The 13960-nt window shown below is 33.6% G+C and overlaps 2 protein-coding genes and 1 long non-coding RNA gene across 6 annotated transcripts; 1 reads left to right on the forward strand and 2 right to left on the reverse strand.

Annotated features, from left to right (window-relative positions):
- Positions 1 to 310: 310 nt before the first annotated feature.
- On the reverse strand, positions 311 to 2205 carry LOC129300901 (protein BUNDLE SHEATH DEFECTIVE 2, chloroplastic-like). 2 transcript variants are annotated; one of them, XM_054939501.1, is made up of 4 exons: positions 1636 to 2205; positions 1363 to 1511; positions 652 to 752; positions 311 to 544 (listed from the first exon to the last, which is right to left on the reverse strand). In XM_054939501.1, the coding sequence occupies exons 1-3, from the start codon at positions 1759 to 1761 to the stop codon at positions 710 to 712; spliced, it is 318 nt and encodes a 105-aa protein (XP_054795476.1). In that variant the 5' UTR covers positions 1762 to 2205; the 3' UTR covers positions 311 to 544; positions 652 to 709. The 2 variants fall into 2 exon arrangements, with proteins under 2 accessions (XP_054795476.1, XP_054795475.1); XM_054939500.1 differs by having other exon boundaries at positions 311 to 558; positions 1636 to 2204.
- Positions 2206 to 3568: 1363 nt separating this feature from the next.
- LOC129300899 (uncharacterized) lies at positions 3569 to 4597 on the reverse strand. The gene is made up of 3 exons (XR_008590859.1): positions 4409 to 4597; positions 3974 to 4184; positions 3569 to 3853 (listed from the first exon to the last, which is right to left on the reverse strand). It is a non-coding gene; the product is annotated as an uncharacterized LOC129300899 (long non-coding RNA).
- A 4134-nt stretch (positions 4598 to 8731) lies between these two features.
- LOC129300902 (uncharacterized) lies at positions 8732 to 12014 on the forward strand. 3 transcript variants are annotated; one of them, XM_054939503.1, is made up of 4 exons: positions 8734 to 8891; positions 10302 to 10349; positions 10589 to 11662; positions 11766 to 12014. In XM_054939503.1, exon 3 carries the CDS (start codon positions 10624 to 10626, stop codon positions 11614 to 11616), a length of 993 nt encoding a protein of 330 aa, XP_054795478.1. In that variant the 5' UTR covers positions 8734 to 8891; positions 10302 to 10349; positions 10589 to 10623; the 3' UTR covers positions 11617 to 11662; positions 11766 to 12014. The 3 variants fall into 3 exon arrangements, with proteins under 3 accessions (XP_054795477.1, XP_054795478.1, XP_054795479.1); XM_054939504.1 differs by lacking the exon at positions 8734 to 8891 and adding an exon at positions 9891 to 9908; XM_054939502.1 differs by lacking the exon at positions 10302 to 10349 and having other exon boundaries at positions 8732 to 8891.
- Positions 12015 to 13960: the final 1946 nt, after the last annotated feature.

Genomic DNA, 13960 nt, shown 5'->3' on the forward strand with positions numbered 1-13960 from the left:
TGGAAAATCCCCAAAAACCACAAACAAGCATTAACGTTCGAAAACAATAGTTTAGAAAATCATGTGAAGATTTATTTATCTATTTGTAGCCCAAGTAATTTTCTTTGCACCCTGCATGCCAATTATTATCATACATACGAACGCCTTTAGAAAGCCAGAAGCCTCAAAATCTCCCTCCTATCAAGCTTCTGTGGACTATATATCAAGGAGGCCAATTCAGATTCAATATGTCCCTAATATGATTGGGTATGTCATCCTTTAGGGAGGCTGATAACAACAGAAATAAGAAAAACCCTTAACAAGCACCGTATTGAGTATTGACCATGTTGAATTAAAGTAGGAGATGGAGATTGAGCTAGTTCTAATAAGCCATAATTTCAGGATATCAATTGCATAAATCATAAACGGAAATACGTTCATTCATGACAGTACAATAATGCTGAAGACAACAGTGCGAACATCTTCCTCCTTGAAATTATCTAACGTAAAGTATTTGGTGCATTATGAAGGTTGCCCAACATCGGGGTTCGGTGCTTCCTTAATCCTTAAAGGGAAACACTGAAAATATCAAAATAAAGACTTCATAGCATTGGAATAGGCAACAAGTAACTGAATAGGGATAAAATTGGAAATGCAAGGCAAGTCACTCACTTAGAGAATCACAGTTCACTGGAATATAAAAAATGCAGTATATGCATATCTCAACAGGTCAATCATAGCCCTTTCCCAGACAGTTTAGACAGCGTTGGACCCTGCAATACCATGTGTAACCATTGGAAAACAATAGCAGTTTATAAAACTTAGGATGGGCCTGAATACATTAAACTTATTCTTAACTTCATCGACAGAATCAACAGAGGGCATAGCTTTCAATTTAACCACGAGGAAATTTTAAGTATTCTCAGAGTCAGTGTATATTCATAATTTTAAACCATCATCGGAGGACAAGAGTTAAATCAGTCAAGGGTAATGATCCTCAAACAAGTCACGGGTACGAATCGACACTGGAGAAGGAGAAGAGTAAAGAAGAATTATCAGAGAACAAGAGTTAGAGTAATGTCCTAAAGGAGTTGGCTTGCCATGAAGTCTGTGATAATATTTAGACAAATTTTACAGTTCAGCATTCCACTGTTAACTCTTCCAAATTACAAACACATCACTCTTCATGATTACTATGAATTTTACACCAAATAGGCAAATAATTGAATTGCAGCATCTCTGTTGCTTACCTTACCAGTTGCTCAGCAAGTGTAGTGGGACTTGAACGGAATTCTTTCCCCCGTATTCAACATAAGATTAAGAAAATTTGCATATCACGGAGAAGAGCAGAAGAAAAGGGATTCAGGAAATTAAAGAGCTAACCTGTTTCCCTCGCAAGTAGGACAGAGGCAAGGATTAATGGCAATAGGGTCATACAAAGGCGACCATTCTATGGTGGAATTTCCTTTGCACAACTTGCATATGTAAAACCCCTTCCCTCTACAAGCCATGCATGGCAATGCAACCTTTTTCTGCACGAAACCCACATTCCCAAATGCCTCATTTGTTAAGGGAACATAAACAAATAAAAATCTCTTTTTTGGGGGCGGAGGGAAAGAAATATCAAGAAAGACATGGATCTTATCTAGTTTTTACCCGTTTCTTCTCAGATACAAGATGAAGGGTCTTAAGAGTAACAGTAGAAGCCAGGTTGAGAGTGACAATCCCACCCAAGACGACTCCAGTTCCCATAACCAACGTTCGCAATGACCTAGGATTCATATCCAGGAATATGCGTGCTTATCACTGGCAATTTCTCAAATAAAATAGACAATCTAAATCCCTGCGTTTGTCAGCAATCGACTCTATTCTGCAGGGCTCAATTTCAAGTGCTCGCTTAAAAGAAATGATACTAAACCCAATTCAGCTCAATTTCTCCGGTTTTTGTTTGCTCTTGACCACTCTCGTGCACGCGTTCAGTTTCTTTCCGCCCCACTATTGGTCCACTGAGCACAAACGGCATCGTCGCATCTAAGCGAGTCCTCCTTTTCCCTCCTCGCCTTCCATGACTTGGCACTAATCTCAATCCCTTCTGCTTCCCCGCAAACGACCTGTGCAAATTGAGTGCAATCTTAGACAAATCAAGCACAATGCTATTGGAGGATTTAAAAAAAAAAGAATAAAATTTTCCAAAATACTAAATTTTAAAAAGCATTTATCAAGTGTCACAATGCTAAAAATCTGAATTCCGCTTCCGCAAAATCGAGATTCTAAAATTTTTAACGCACAACTCTTCACAATTTTTGTGCCTAATTGAGTTCTGTGTTAATAATTTAAAAAAAAAAATTCAAATGAGCTCAGTCAAAGTATGAAGGTGAAGCACAATTTAATATATAAAAAATTAACCATATGTGTACTTAAAATATTAAAAAATAAATAAAGATAAAATAGTTAAAAAATTAGCTTGCTTCCAAAAAAAACTTTAATTTAAATGAAAGCAATAAGAGGGGAGGGATTATTTTGACTTCCTTCTCTTTAAAATTTCTTAACGAAATGAGAATAAGCACTCTCCTAATAATATAATTAATATATAAGAATATAATAGTAAATTAACTATTACTTTTCTTCCTCTTTTCTTTTACAAAAGATTATTAAAAAATTATTATCTTCTCATTTTCTAAAACTAAACACGCTCTTAATTTTGGCAATACCTTTTGATATCCATGTGGCACGTACGCCACATCATCAAAGCGTTTGGCTCAACAACGCATACTTTAACACCGTTAGCCACCTGGAAATTATATTAATTTATAAGGGTGAGGGAGTGATTCGGGACTTGGGGAGTTCAAAACTTACAGGGAATAATATTCTGAGTGATACTCGAAAGATTAGAAGATTTATTTTTTCTATGTATCATTAACATACATACTCTGTTAATTTATTTAAATATATTTTAAACATATTCTATTTAAGTTGTCCAATTTGATCCCACTAGTCCAGGATTGCTTGGCATCCATTTTTTTCAGAGAGATAAGCAAAAAGACGAATAAAGAAAATTGCGTTTGATTCCTTTTCTCGGGTTGTTACAGAGTGGATTCATTTGGACATGGAATGGGCCTCGATTTTACTCATATTTGCATTGGATTGGACTGGAGCTCGGTTCATAAGTTAAAATGCAAAGAGTAGGGATGGAAATAGAAAATGTCAAGTTTTGGCAAAGTAAATCTAAACTTGTGTTGCAGGCTTGAACTGGATCTGGAAACTTATATAAAACTTTGTTCACACCTACTGATTTCTACTAATTGTTGACCTTGTAATTATGATTCTGCGAGTCAAACTTTAATCTGACACTGAATCATTGTCTCTGTTCAAAGAATGGGATCTAAAGTCATTCCATTACGCCATCCTTTCTTCAACACCCACAACACGTCAAAGTTCGTAGTGTAGAATCAACAGGTGGTATTTAGAAGCAGAACATCTGAACAAAGCCGGTGGGATTACAGAATGAATAGTCAATAAGCACATGGCAAAGAAATAGTATGAATTCTTCTGGAATTAATATTATATAAATGTTGACAGTTGACCAAGCGAAAACTGCGAGACAGAAAGCTGCTATACAATTAATCTCAGCCGTATTATCATAAACTACTAAAAAACTGGAATAAATATTCAACCGCAGAACAACTTTAAGACTCGTGAAGCTAAACGTATTATCATAAACTACTCAAACTTCATTTGTCAAGCTACATTGCCTGTGCAGCTTTAGCTTTAGCTACAGCCGTCAGTTTAGTCTTCACTTTTCTCTTCCCAACCTGAAATCCAGTTCCGCCCCTCTTCTTTGACTTGTCGCTACCATCAACCTCAACATATTTTCCTAAAGAAAATTTAGAAAAAAGAAAAGGGGAAGACCTCTCAGTAGACAATAATCTATTAAATTCTTCAAACAATGTATAACTAAAAGCACAATTTAACTTCATACGCTTGAGGTTTGTACCTTGTCCTCCACTTTATTAGTTTACTTCCCCTTGAAAGAACCCCGCTTCACAAATCCATTTCACTTATTAGAGTCAAGCTTGGGAATCGGCTAGTTGGGAAGAAAAGCAAACGTATGGACACCGATGTTTTCCATCGATAACATGATCATTAGTTTTCTCCTGATTAGCAGGGCCATATTCAACTGTATTCTGGTTCTGCTTACCTGCCATCTACAAATTTATAAATAAGACCAAGTGCGAGCGCAAAATAATAATAATAATAATTCCCGATTGACACTGACTTAATGAAAAGGGGTATCAATTCCATCACCCAGTCTAAAGTGTTATGTTTACAAATTACAGCATGCACGCTGAAAAAGAACAGAGTATTATTGTTTATCAAATTAAAGTATCAAACCAAAATCAGAGCACAAAGAACAGAGGCGAGGAAGAACCTGAATGTAGTGAATTCGATTATGAGGAGAAGAGAGAGGCCGAAGTTGAATGTATATCAGAGCAGATTTGATGCCGAGGTTCATTCGGTGGACGAGCGATAATGAACGTGATATAGGTCGAAGAACAGATGCGAGAGCTGATTGACGATTCGAGAGTCTCGGCAAGAATGAGAGCAGAGCTGATGCTGTTGTCTAGGTGTTGTGTTTTAACTTTTAGCTATAGGGTTGTACTGTATATACTCACTCCATTCCATTTCAAATTATTACATGACACATTTAAATTTTTTTTATTTTAAATTATAAATTATTTTGATTAGATTAAAATTTTATGAAATATATCAATTTTAATGTTATTTTTTTATAATAAATTTTTATCTCTTCTCTTTTAATACATTAAATTATAAATATTTTAAAAAATTTATATTTTTATTTTAAAAAGATAAAGTTATTAAGTGTATTTAATGATATTTATTGATAAGTAAGATTTTATCTAATAATATTTTATAAATTGAGATGAAAGGAATATTATATGTTGCACATTATAATATTACACGTTACTACTTTTATATCGAATTATAGGATATTTATAAATAAAATTTTACATATCAATAAATATCATTAAATACACTTAATAACTTTATCTTTTTAAAATAAAAATATAAATTTTTAAAAATACTCATCATTTGATATATTAAAAAAAGATAAAAATTAATTATAGAGAGAAATGATAATATTAAAATTGATGCATTTAATGAAACATTTATCCATTTAAAGTATATTATATTTTAGAACGAAAAAATTTATTCAAAAGTGCCTTATAATGTGGGACGGAAGGAGTATTATATATTTTATTACAAAATACTCTCTTTGTTCTAAATTATAGAATACTTTTAAAAAAATTTCTTCACTCCAAATATAAAACACTTTGAGTAAGTTAAAATTTCATTAAATATATCAATTTTAATATTATCTTTTATCTTTTTATAATTAATTTATATTTTTTTAATGTGTTAAATGATGAGTATTTTTAAAAGTTTATATTTTTATTTTAAAAAAATAAAATTATTAAATATATTTAATAAAATTTATTAATACGTGAGGTTTTATTTAAAAATGTCTTAAATTAAATGGAGTATTTCGTTTGTGCAGATAGGTCAGCTTAGCAGGTTCGCAGGGACTATTTGCTCAGAATGGCATGCATTTTATGCACGATACTGTTTCATCCCCTTTTATTACGAAACCTCCTGTAGATGTAATAATATATTTGGAAGGAAAATGATAATTAAAAAAATAATTACTATTCATTCAAATGAGTCAGTATGTTCTTGTTTTTTTTTAAAAAAAAAAAAAGCAAAGCCAAGAGCAAATTATATTACAGTTACAACAAGGTACATAGTCCATGGCGAAAATTTGAGAATTGAAAAGAAAAGATCGACATAAACAGCCTTAATATTATAACATAAGAGAGGCTGTAACAGAGGGAGCGTATCCTCGGAAACAATGTGAGTAGAATTCAAATGAAGCAAATCCTGGGTGATAAAAAATTTGTCAACACAAGTCAATTGCAGTGAATTAAAACTGTATGATAACTGCTGCAGAAGTTCTTAATCCACCAATAGGGAGCTTTTTTTTTTAATACAAAACTACAAAAAATTGTGTAAAGAGGTTAAAGTCAAGTTTTATCTAAGATTATAAGGTTAATATAATCAAACCGCAAATTATTTAAGATGATATCAAAATTATCATGGGATGTTTGATGAGCTAGCAAGTCGGCGCATCCATTCGCTTCTCTATAAATATGATCAAAGGTGATCTCTTAGCTCTTCATAATTAAGTCTCTTATATTCTTGATATATTATGAGAGGGGATGGCATTCAGAGTGATTACGCTCAATAAGAGACAAAGCTTCCATCAAATCTGTGTGGATGTTGATTTTAGAGAATTTAGCTTTCTAACAAAAATTAAAACCCTCAAAGATCCCTATAAGTTAGGGATGGTAGCCAAAATTGTTTATGAATCCCTTGATCCAACTGTCCTTATCATCTCTGATGATGCCCTTATAAGCAAACCACCTTATTGCTGTTAATAGAATCATCAATATTGAGTGGATAACACTCAAGTATAGGAGGACTCCATTTAGCTTCATCTTTAGCACTATTTTTAATCAAAAGGTTGATTCTAGTTTGGAGCCTTAGATCATTAATAATTTGTTGACTACATAAGAAGGTAGTATTTTTTTCTTGAGTATTGTTTTTTGAGTATATCTTATTCCATCTTACCTTCCATATATTCCAGCAAGCAAGAGTGAAGAGTCTCTTCAATTTGTTCTTCTCGTGCTCAAGCTACCTAGTTCACTTTTATTGTTTTAAACTATCCAATCATGCACACACAAAGAGAAGAAAGTATTAAACTTATCAGGATTAACTAATTTTTTTCAAATAATGTGAGCTTCTTTATAGTCCCATAAGATATGGATAGAGGAGTTAGGAGAGGAACAACCAAAAGGAAAGGTATGCTCCTAGGATGTATTGTCATTATTTTGTGTGTATTTGGTTTGAAGGCGATCCCAAACAGCTTTTCAAGAGAAGTATTATAAGGGAGGTAAAAGAGTACGATATCCCGATGATATACAAGATTTGAGACCCTTGTTGAATTAAGATTAAAAAATGTATTACATTCATAATAAAAAAAAAACTTTTTTTTTTTTGTGTTCTTTACCCAAGTGGACCGACCACTCAGGCATTCCACTAAAGTGTCAAGCCTACTTAAACTATAATGTGAATTAAAAGAAGGAATCAAATTTCATGGACACATGTTTTTGATGAAAAAACCATGATCATGGAAATCTTGAATCAGTTGATATAGATCAACATATAATTTTTTTAACGGATGAAATTATTCCCCGACCACCAAAGCATATTAGAGCCTATTGAGATAATCTTAAAAGCATATTCAAATCACACTTAAAATTTATTTTTGTTAAATTTAACAAATAGTTAGATCCTTCAAATATTCTTTCTTCAAATGTAAATTAAAAACAAAATACACCCTTAACTAGAGCATTAATAGAACAAATTGCATCAATATGGCCTTCCTGATAAAGTTTGTTAAAAAATGATTGATAGCCATTCTATAATACTTATAAAGTTGAAGGATGAAGTATGACATGAAGGGCATGCAAACTACAGAGAATGAGAAAAAGGGCATAGAGAAAAAACATGAATCAAAGATTCAGCTTCATCACAACCAAAATATCACTAGAAGTTTTGTTAGGAAAATGATGTGTTTGCAAAACATTTCCTGTGGATAGGGCCTCATAGGCAATTTTAATTTCCATAAAAATAGACCATAGATCAATGAACCAGAGGATGATAAAAGCTGGTTTGATCAATGAGCAGGTGAAAACCATTCTTCATTATATTTGTATAGGCACTGGAGGCAGAGCCCGACTAGAATAAAAAAATCTCTATGCTCGAAAAAGAACAAGGGGTAATTAAGAATGGCAGAAGCAATTTGGTTATTGTTAAGGACAGAACAAGAGGTTAATTTTATGAATTAGCACACCAACAAATACCATTATGAATTATTAAGTCTTTGATAGTGGATACATACATTGTAGCCATGCGCGCTAGATCATCACCAGTAGGGAATTTGGTTGAGTAATTAATCGGGATACCAGAACTATTCCTAATTTTTCGCATCAACCTTAAAATAATTAATAATGCATGAGAGAAAAAAGTAATGATCATGAATTGTAGAGGCAAAATTGATATTTATACGTTTCACCTTCAAAATTTTAAATAACATGGATTGAGAACTAGCATTGATAATTCTTCAAAATTGTTTAGTAATTATGCTGCGAGTTAGTATGTTATTAATGATTGATAAATACTATAATTTATTAAAATTTTTATATTATATATTTACATGTTGATTTTTTGGTGAATTTTATGTGTTGATATTTAATTTTAAAAATAGTTAATATTTTAATATCTATATAAAAATCATATATTCTAATAATTCATGTCGTTCCTGAAAAAGAGGCCCGGGCTAGGCATACCAAGGCAAGGTGCCCAAACAGGAGTCACGTGCGGAGAGAGGGTGCGGGTCAAATCATGTTTCAAACAGAACAAAATCGGCGCCGACTTGAGATGCAATAATTCAAAATTAAAAATCGAAAATTAAAATTAAAAAAGTTTAAATTTCGCAGAATTAAGGAGATGCTACGAGCGAACGCCTGTCATCCACGTCAGCACACACCGCACACATGATTCTTCCATTTCCACCCTTCCATTTCCACAAATTCGCTTTCCTCCCTACCAACCTTTTTCTCTCTCTTCCCGTGGAAGGCTGGAAGCAGCAGCTTCAATCTTTTTCTTCTCTCCCTTCCGAGCTAAACCTATTTCCCTGCAACCGAATCCTCCGCACCTACGAAGCCTCGTCTTCTAGTACCCCGAAGATTTGACTTTTCAATTGGTTTCCGGTAACTAATCGAATCCCTAATTTTTGTTCGCCGATTTTGATCCCCAAGTGCGTTTCTTTTTGAAAATTACCATTTGCGTTTCTTGTGTGTACGTATCGATCCGGCTTTATTGGGGTTACGATGCTGTTTGACTCCGGCTCCGAACTCGCTCTTGGGCGAGGAGGTTGGTTTTGAAGATATTTATTTGCATTTTGTGCCGGCGTGATGGGGTTTGGCCTGTTTGTTCTGCTCGAAATGAATTTGTGAAATTGGCTTTGTTGCCCAAAATTTCTTGGTTATGATTTTTTATGTGAGTTATGTTGTGGATATTATACTGGATGGTCCTTGTGGTTGTCGGCGCTCTCCGGTTCTTGATTGTGCGTTGAGCCGGGTTGCGGTGGACTCAGCTTGAACTTTTACTTGAACACACAGTGTTCTTGCTATTCGGTGTTATTTCAGAGTCATCAATTTGGAATGCTTCTCTGATACAGGATAAATGCTTTGCTTAACTTTTTCGGTCAACCAGTGATAACTTTGTTGAAGGTTCCCCTCTATTCAGGGTCTCTCTTTTCTGGGAGGAGGGGGTTACTCTTAAGAGTAACATAAGATTCGAAAACGTTCCTAGTGAATCATTTGAAACTCTACAATGTATGATTAGCTGGCCAATTTAAATTGAGCTATAAGTTATGATAGTGAAATTTGTACTTCTTGTTAATTTTGAATCCAGTTATTTCTGCAATCTTAATCGCATGTAACTGCTACTGTCACTATTTATATACACATTTGATAATAACTCTCTATATATTTGTTAGTTCATAGTATCATTCTGAAACAATTGAATGGAACGATCGTTTTGTAGTTGCATGATGTGGTTCGATGTTGGGTATTCTCAACATGAGGATTTATTGTGATTATTATATTCTAAACGCACAATACTAGCGCCTGGAAGTTTTGCTCACGCCCTCATTCTTCTTCTCGAGTAGGAGGGTGGAGTCCTGTGATCCTGTTTATCATGCAAGCAAACTAACAGAAACACAGGTGATAAAAGCCTGAAATGAAATTTGCATTTTCAATGATTCGACCTATCCTAGAAAAATAATGCAGGATTTGGCATACGAAAGAATGCAAATTGTGGCGCTGATGTATCACAACATTGAATGAAACTTATAATATGCAGATTGCATGGTGCTTCAACGAGAACTGTAGAAAGGACGAGGAAAAATAGAAGTTATTTTAGCCTCGTGGGAGTTGAGCCTCAGATATCTCCTTTTAGAAAAAAAGACGTTGAATAGCTTGCTATTAGTTTTTCTGCATTTAGAAGGAACTACAATACTTGAAACGATTTATCTGATGCTAAGATTTTATTATAGAATATGGTGTTACGGTTTGCCTAGCTGACCACCATATTGATAAGTTAAGTCCTGTCTGCAGTTTCGGAACCCTTGAGATCGTTTTGTTCTTATCATGTGATCATATCTGGTACGTGGCATGCTAAATATCATTAGTTTTTCTTTTTCTTTTGTTTCTTTTTAGTGCTTGGACATGTTAGTTACCCATTATTTTGCTCGAAACATTCCTAGAATTATTTGTCATGCGTTCTACTTCGGATTTACCCTTTTTTTCATGGATTTTGAATTTTAGTTATGCTCAGTTTCTCAAATTGGTGTTATCTGTGTGTAGTTTCAAATTTTGTTCTTTTTTCCATTGTGGGAATGCAGACCTCAGTGTTTTTTTGAAGTACTGAATATTCCAAATGGCAAAAGAGAGAAGAGATGGTTCCTTGTCACATGATAGCAGTAGAACATCAACTTATCCAAGCAGTTCTAGTCGTGTCAAAAGATCCGCACCAAAAAATCCTTTGGAGTCTGAAGAACATGTCAGAGAATGGGAAGAAGCTAGGTGTCCTGTCTGCATGGAGCACCCTCACAATGCAATTCTCCTCATATGCTCATCCCATGAGAAGGGATGCCGCCCTTACATGTGCGACACTAGCTATCGCCATTCAAATTGTCTTGATCAGTTCTGCAAGTCATTTTCAGAAACTTCACCAACAACTCCCCATGTAGAAGTTCAGATCTCAAACTCTGACTTGACTCGCGTGCGGACCACTGAAACAAATCCTGTTGATATACAAGATGAAGGAAGCGAGGGATCTGTTACAATTCATTCATTATCCTGTGAAGATCATTCAAAATTAAAGTTAGTATGCCCTCTTTGTCGGGGGCAAATAAAAGAAATCAAAGTTGTAGGTGCTGCTCGCCGGTTCATGAATGAAAAATCAAGAAGCTGTTCCCGTGAGACATGCAATTTTAGTGGCACATATGCTGACCTCAGGAAGCATGCAAGGCTTGAACATCCCCTTGTGCGCCCATCAGAGGTAGATCCAGAGCGGCAGCGTAACTGGAGGCGATTAGAGAGGCAGAGGGATCTTGGAGACCTACTTAGCACGCTCCAGTCTTCCTTTGGGGAAAATAACAGGGTGGATGATGGTCTCCTGCCAATAGATGATGGAGGGTTGCTTGCTGTATTTTTTCTTATTCTTCAACCTTCATCTGTGAGGGGAACCTCAGGAACCAGACTGCAAATGCGCATAAGAAGGAGATCTTCTAGGCTGTGGGGAGAAACCTATGAAGAAGGGCAATCTGGATCCTCCTCTAGAGATGATGAAAATGAATCTTCAGATGGCGGGTCCGGTACTTGGAGGCGCCGAGTTCGGAGACGGATAACGCCTGAGAATGAACCATGACTAGAACTTCCAAATGCATCTAGCTATATACTTCGAATGTTCCCAAGTGGGCTTTCCCCCCCTTTTCTTTTTCTGCCTTTGGATAACTATGTGATTTTTCAAGTGATGAATCAATAAGGGGGTGTCTAAGTTGATTCTGTTTGTTACAGGTGGAACAGAAGGTGAGAAGGGGGGATTTTTCGGATTCTGTCCTTTAGTCTGCTCCATTTCGCGTGGAACAGTTTATTTGGAGGTGCTTATTGTCAAAAGAATCGGTAGAAAGTGTGATTCAACGATACTCCATACTGTACACTTAATTTAATATTTTTATTCCTTCACCATCTGTGACGCAATTTCTCGAAGATTTTGAACAATGGATATTGGAATAAAATCTACGCGACATCATGTTTCTCTCGTTACATTGGCAGAGCTTGATTTGGTATTGAAGGTCGTCTGTCATGGTAGAACTAGCTGGGGATTAAATAATTACTGTTAGTAAATGAATAGTAAGAAGTAAGAGGAGAGAAATTAGTAGAGCTGTTAATTTGGACCGAGCCCGACGGGCCAGTCCAAACCCGCACGAAAAATTTAGGGCCAAGCCTGAAAAAAAAATTATTTTTTTATTGTTCGGGCCTATTCGGGCCGTCCGAATATTCGAATAAAAAAAATAATTTTTTAAAAAAATATATAAAATATGATAAATATTAATTAATTTTTTAAATTTTATATCATTTTATACCAAAATACTATATATATAAATGTTTTAATGTAGTTATTTTTTAAAAAAATTAAAATAGTTATATTTCATATTTTTATTATTTTTTATCAATAAAATATCTCAAAATAATATTTAAAATATATTTTAATATTGATTTTAATATTTTAAGACCCAATTTTTGTTTAAAAAAATTTTGAGTCCTATAAATCATTTGCATGTAAAAAATAATTTTATATTTTTTATAAATTAAGAGAATTAATTTTAAAGTAAAAATAAAATTGAAAATAATTTTAAAAATAAAATTTAGGCATATACGAATTTCTGACTCTACTACTAGATAAACATAATAAATAGAATAATATTCTTGAATAATTACTTGGTTATTGTCCATGCTAGATTTGGTTAAAAATTAAGAGTAAACTAGAGTAAGAATCCCTTTTATATAAGAGTTAAACAATATAAAAAGTTAAAGAAAAATGATTTCAAAAAAAATAATATTTTACTCATAATTAAATAATTTTTATATAATATAATGATGGCAATTTTTTTATTCATAAAAATGAAAAGTATAATTTACCTAAAAGTTATTTAAAACTTTGAACTAATTGAAATAATAATTTTAAGTTAGTAGTCTAACTGTGATTGAATTGGGATCAGCTTAATCATAATTAAAATAATATAATTTAATTAAAATATATAAAATATTTATATATGACTATGATAAGAGCAATATTTAAACAATTAAGACATTAATTTACAAGTAAAGGAAACATTCATGAATAAATTATACATAATACAACGAAATAATAACAGAGCTACTTAAATACAAAGTTGATAAATTATTTTTTATTTTATTCTTTTAAAATTAAGATAATATTTTATGATTAATAGAATTATTTAAAAATTAAAATTGGTTCAAAAAATACAGAAAAAAATTTTTAAAAAGTTTCGGGTATTCGGGCCAGCCCGAATAAGCCCGAAGCTCGAAGGTGTTAGGGCCGGGCTTGACTATATGGGCTTTTTAGAAGGGATAGGATACTTTAAGCCCGATTCAAATAAGCCCGATCCAAATTGAGCCCGGCTCGTCCGAATTATCGGCTCTAGAAATTAGTAGCGAAATTAGTAGTTACTGGCATATATTTTGTTCTTTAATGCGTTCATCAATAATTAATCTTGACTCCATCAACGAAAGGGAAGCTCAAATAACATAGCTCCCGTCCCTTGTTTGTGGGGTTGGATGCATCATGCGTCCGTCTCGGGGGTAAATTTTACTCCCTTGGGATCGCTGCCAACTGTGTAACGTGAGCTGTCAGTTTTCCTTACCCCTCTTTATATGCGGGGAAAAAAAAAACAGACAAAAGAGACTGATGCTGTGTAGTGTGTCATCTGTCAATATAACATCTCTTCGGAAGGAATGAAAACAGTGAAGCTTGGAAGGAATGAAGATACTTCCTTCGGAAGTAGATGAGTTAGATAACTAATTTATACATATTAAAAAATTAATGTAGTTAGTTATTTTTAAAAAGTACTGCGGAATAACATTTCTTTTATTAATTTATATTACAAAGTATCATATTGAATGGACACATTTAGAGGTAGTTTAAGGAAAAATTATAATTATAATAAATATAAGAGAAGTTATCGAAA

Source organism: Prosopis cineraria, unplaced genomic scaffold (genome assembly GCF_029017545.1).
Source record: "Prosopis cineraria cultivar Desert tree isolate PC_DT_omini unplaced genomic scaffold, ASM2901754v1 PC1802, whole genome shotgun sequence".
NCBI classification, from domain to species: Eukaryota; Viridiplantae; Streptophyta; class Magnoliopsida; order Fabales; family Fabaceae; genus Prosopis; species Prosopis cineraria.